The following is a 4,778-nucleotide window of genomic DNA, read 5'->3' as shown; positions in this document are numbered from 1 at the left end:
GATCTTAGGGGTCCTGGTAGATGCAAACCTTAACATGAGCCAGCAGTGCACGCTTGCAGCCTGAGAGGCCAAGTGTACCCTGGGCTGCAGCAAAGGTGAAGTGGTGGCCAGAGCAAGGAAGGGGATTGTCATCTACTCAGACCTCAGATGGCCCCATCTGGAGTACTGTGTCCATGTCTGGGACATCCCAGAACAAAAAAGACACAGAGCTTTTCGAGCAGGTCCAGAAGAAAACCAGAAAGATGATCAGAGGGCTGAAGTACCTCTCCTGTGAAGACAGGCTGAAAGAGCTGGGCTTCTTCTGCCTGGAAAAGTAAAAGCTCAGAGCAGAACACATTGCAGCCTTCCAGTCCTTAGAGGGAGCTAAGGAACAAGAGGGGAATCAACTTTTCACATGGGCAGATAGTGACAGCACAAGGAAGAACAGTTTTTAAGTTAAAAGAGGAGAGAATTAGATGAGATATTGTTCATGGTTTACGGGCTGGATCGGCCTGGTTCTGTGACGATTGGTACGGGGGACCCATGGACCCATGCCCCGGGAAAGGGGAAGGGAAAAGGGAGATAGGCCTAATAACAAAACTGCGGCAATGATCTGAGGAGGAAAGCTAAGTTACTAAATGAGATATCAGAAAGCAAAATAACACAACACAATATAATATAATTGGAATTAAAGCTAATAAATCAAATAAAATGAGCAAGAGAGAGTGTCCAATAAACCAAAGGCCTTATGCTAAATGCTGAAGGTGAGATGGCAGTGAGCACCAACAGCTGGGTTGATCCAAAAGGAAAAAGTGTCTTGTGACATGCAAACAGTTTTTATCTTTCTCTCTGAGTGGAAAAACATAAAACAACAACAACAACAACAACAACAAAAAACCAACACAAAGTCCTATGGGGAACTTCTCTTCTGAAACAGGTATACACGCTTCTGAGCTTGACCCAGACCTTCCTGAACGAGGCAAAAAATTAACAGAGGCGACACTTTTAAAACCATCTGCACCACCGCTTCAGGATCCCCTACCCCTGTGTGTGTTCCGCTGTTGGATGGCAACTGGGGGAAGGATCCCCAAGAGCATTGGAAAAAGGTATTTCAGCAGGCAGCAAAAGAGGAGATTCCTGTCCCACAAACATTTACAGTCTTGGTATGGGAGACTGGACCCCAAGAATTGAGAGAGTTTCATTGGGATTTAATAAAAGACAATCTGCAAGGCGGTTCTTACATGCGGTCTGGGAGCGCCATTTACTCAGGCATTGCTGGACAATATCTTCGCTACCCAGCTATTAATGCCATATGATTGTGGTCAATTAGCCAGTCTATTGTTGAAACCTGCACAAAGGTTGCTATGAAAAGATCATTGGCAGCACTTGTGTGAAGATGAAGCACTTAGGAATTTGGAGTGACCTCAGCCAGATCCCCTATTTGGGATAGGTACAGCCCAATTGACAGGAGCCACTCCCTTTAATAATCCACAACTTCAAGCACAACTACCAGAAGATGCTCTGTGCACTTCAGTGCAATTTGCCTTGAAGGTGCTGTTAACCCTCTCTGAGGATGGACAAAGGGAGACATCATTCACACAAGTTAGGCGGGGACCACAAGAATCTGACATGCAATTTATCAGTAGGTTACTTGGTGCCCTTAATAAACAGGTGGCAGATGAGGATGCAAAAAGTGCCATTATCATGAAACTGGACATAGAGAATGCAAATATGGACTGCCATAGGATTTTGATGTCATTACCGAGACAAGCTAACCTGGTCAATATGATAGAGGCTTGCAGTAGGGTGGCATCCACAGAGTTCTCAATGACTGTCCTAGTGGAGGCTTTTGTCCACGCATTACATCCTGGCAAAGACAAAAGGTGCTACAATTGCAGGAACAGCTGAAGGTTCCAAGCCACCTCAGCCAAACACCTTTAACTTAACACTACTATGGATCTAAGGATGGGGGCTTGCCTTAATAGCAGTGAATGCCTTCGGAAGCTTTTAACATCAGACAAACCTTTACAAGATGGAAGATGCATTGAACAAAAAGAAGTTAATGGGTATGCAAACAGCCCAAGAAGTACCTTCAATTTCAGTAAAGAACCAGAAGGGTTCTTTAACATGGTTACAGCTTCACAAATTTCAGATCTATCTCCAGAATTTTTTTGTTTCTTGCCTGCTGTAAAATTTAGCAAATCATTTACTTTCTCCCTACCTACTTTGTTCTCCTTTCTGTATCCCCATAACTTTGTTCTGTATATGACCGCATGCTTCAGCATGGAAAGATAAGTCCAGAATAGCTGTAAAGATAAAACTTCACATCTTCACTAAATTTAATTCTTAAAATGCTGCTGGCACCACTGTCCCAACACTGAAGCAGCCAGGTGACAATAGTTTCATCTGAGCGCTGTACAAACGCCTTTCTTGAGCTTTGGATTTCAATCATCTTCAGGCATCAATAGTGATAGCAGTGACTTCCTCATATCACTGTCCTCTCCATGTCTCTCACTTTTCTTAGTTGCCTTTCTCGGTGGTAGTGGGTTTGAGGAGGGCCCCTCGCCTGGATCTTCCTCTTCTTCCTCTGCTTCTTCTTTCCGTTCTAGATGTAAAAATCCCTTTCCTCCTGCCGTCCATGCACCTCCTCAGCTTGGCCTGAGCCCCGCAGCCTTTTATCTGCTCCTCAGACCTCCTCTCAAGTGCATTTAGATTTGCAGAGTCATTAAGATTAGAAAAGACCAAAAAGGTCATCAGGTTCAACAGTCCAACCAGGTCCTGGCCCATCTGCATCTGGCAGCAGCCCCAAGATGTCAAAAACTGCTGCTCCCATGGCATTGTTGGGACTGGCTGTTGATGTTCAGGGCCCAACGTGGTACCCGGGAGTGGCTTGGCTCCTGGGCTGGCTCTGTCCTCCTGAACCGACTCCTGCAGAGTAAACAAGGCTGGCTCTGGGATTCTGCATCACAACGTTGGTGAGGGGAGCAGCTTCGAGTCCGGGCCCTCCCTGGCTGTGTGCACTGGCTTCCATCAGCTGCTGTGGAGCCCCTCGAGGACCCCAGTGCTGCCCGTTGGCTGAAGCTGTGGGTACAGCTCTCAGCACTTGGGGTTGGTGGGTGCCTGCTCCCACGGCGTGTTTGGGGCTGGCTTGTGGAACCTGGGACCTGGCACTGCAGTGGAGAGCGACTTTGTGTCTGAGCACGCCCTCCCTGGGCTGGAGGTTGTAGCCACATGCTAGGGAGGGCCTCAAGGACTCTGACTTTCCCTGTCTGGCCAAGTCTGGGGCAGCATTACGGCAGCTCCCATGGTGCTCTCGGAGCTCATTAAAGCTATTTTCAACTCGAGATAAACGTGGGGAGATTCTCCCATGGTCTGTCCCATACCGTCTGGACAGGCTGCTGCTCTCAGGCACACGGGACCCACGATCTGGCTCTGATGGTGCCTGGCTGGTGGTGCTGGAAGTACTGCTCTCCAGAGCTGGGGAGCCTTGGGATGGCCCCAGTCCATGCTGGCTGGTGGTGCTGGAGTCTGTAAGAGAGGCAGGAAGGTGAGCAGGATTGAACTCCTGCCTGGGGGTGGGACTGACTCCCACCTCTCCAGGGTAAAGGGACATAAGCAAGGCCGCCCTGAGCATGCAGCACACAGCTGTTTGCCTCTTACTGGTGCCCTCTCCAGCGCAGGCATTGTACTCCCAGGTGGAGGCGCTCTCACTCAAGTTGGAGCAGCACCGATGGGTGCCCTGTGCAGCGCAGGAGTGCAGAGCAGCAGCTCCCAGAGCCTGGGGAAACAAATGGGTTGTGGACATGAGGACTAATTGACCTGAGCCAGAGAGTGCCTGGCACAGCTCTGCTGTTCAGTCCATGCTCCCCAACCCTGCGCTGAGGCTGTGATCCCATGCAGAGCCCCAGAGGGCTGCTGAGGTAACTCACCCTGCTCCCTCTCCCTGCTCCCTGCCATGTGGGTAACAGCACTCGCTGGCATTGCAGCGCTCATGCCTCTCTGGTAGTGATGCATATGCATCATTGTCCTCCCATGTTGGCCTCCTGTCAGAGAAGGGAGGGAACATCATGAGCACCCACTACGCCAGAAATAAAACTAATCCATGGCATCCTTCCTCCTCCACCCAATCCCCAGCTCCAGCTTCCCAATGATGCTGAGGCCTGGTTTAATGGCAGCAAAGGGCCAGGCCTGCCGGGGTTGTCAGTCCCTGGGCAGGAACATCTCATGTATCCTCACATCTTGGGAACTAGCTGAAAGACACCAACCTGACTGGGTTTCAGATCCCCAGGATGAGCATTTTTGGGATAAACTTGTCCCTGTCTCTGCAGAGGGGACACCGGAAGCAATAAATTCCAGCGCACATGGCCTGTTCCTGCAGCAGAAACACAAGTAGCATCAGCGTGAGCGGGACCTGATGCTGCTAAGCACCCACCGTTCCCACGGGGCAAGGGAAGGGCTCTAACCTGGACGCAGGCCCGGTGGAACCAGGTGTGTTTGCAGGATGGGCACACCATGGTGCCATATGAGCTGCTGTCCCCCACGGGGTCCATGCAGATGATGCACATGGTGTCCTGCACTGGCACTGCCTCCACTGCCTGCTGCGGGCGGTGCTCCCAGCAGAAGGACCTGCAGGAAGATGGGAGGGGTGGGCAAGGTGAGAAGTGCTGCGAGGAGGGCAGAGGAACACAAAGGAGCCCCAGGCTCTGGCTCTGGCTCTGGCAGGCTGCTGGGAGGTGTCAAGACGCATTCCTCGCTACTTTGAACAGAACATCAACAGCCAGCCCTAGTGGTGCTGCTGG

The 4,778-nt window shown here is 50.6% G+C and overlaps 1 protein-coding gene across 1 annotated transcript; it reads right to left on the bottom strand.

Annotated features, from left to right (window-relative positions):
• Window positions 1-353: 353 nt before the first annotated feature.
• On the bottom strand, window positions 354-4,572 carry LOC136055885 (G2/M phase-specific E3 ubiquitin-protein ligase-like). Its single transcript, XM_065747755.1, is given in 7 exon segments — window positions 354-363; window positions 3,363-3,564; window positions 3,640-3,735; window positions 3,738-3,757; window positions 3,909-4,022; window positions 4,245-4,351; window positions 4,443-4,572. Coding segments are annotated over 7 exon segments (651 nt in total). The 5' UTR covers window positions 4,545-4,572.
• Between the last annotated feature and the right edge of the window lie 206 nt (window positions 4,573-4,778).

This window comes from Cyrtonyx montezumae, unplaced genomic scaffold (genome assembly GCF_038088225.1).
Source record: "Cyrtonyx montezumae isolate F1298 unplaced genomic scaffold, pur_monq_1.0 scaffold_49, whole genome shotgun sequence".
In the NCBI taxonomy this organism is placed as follows: domain Eukaryota; kingdom Metazoa; phylum Chordata; class Aves; order Galliformes; family Odontophoridae; genus Cyrtonyx; species Cyrtonyx montezumae.
This window is presented reverse-complemented; position numbering and strand designations above follow the sequence as displayed.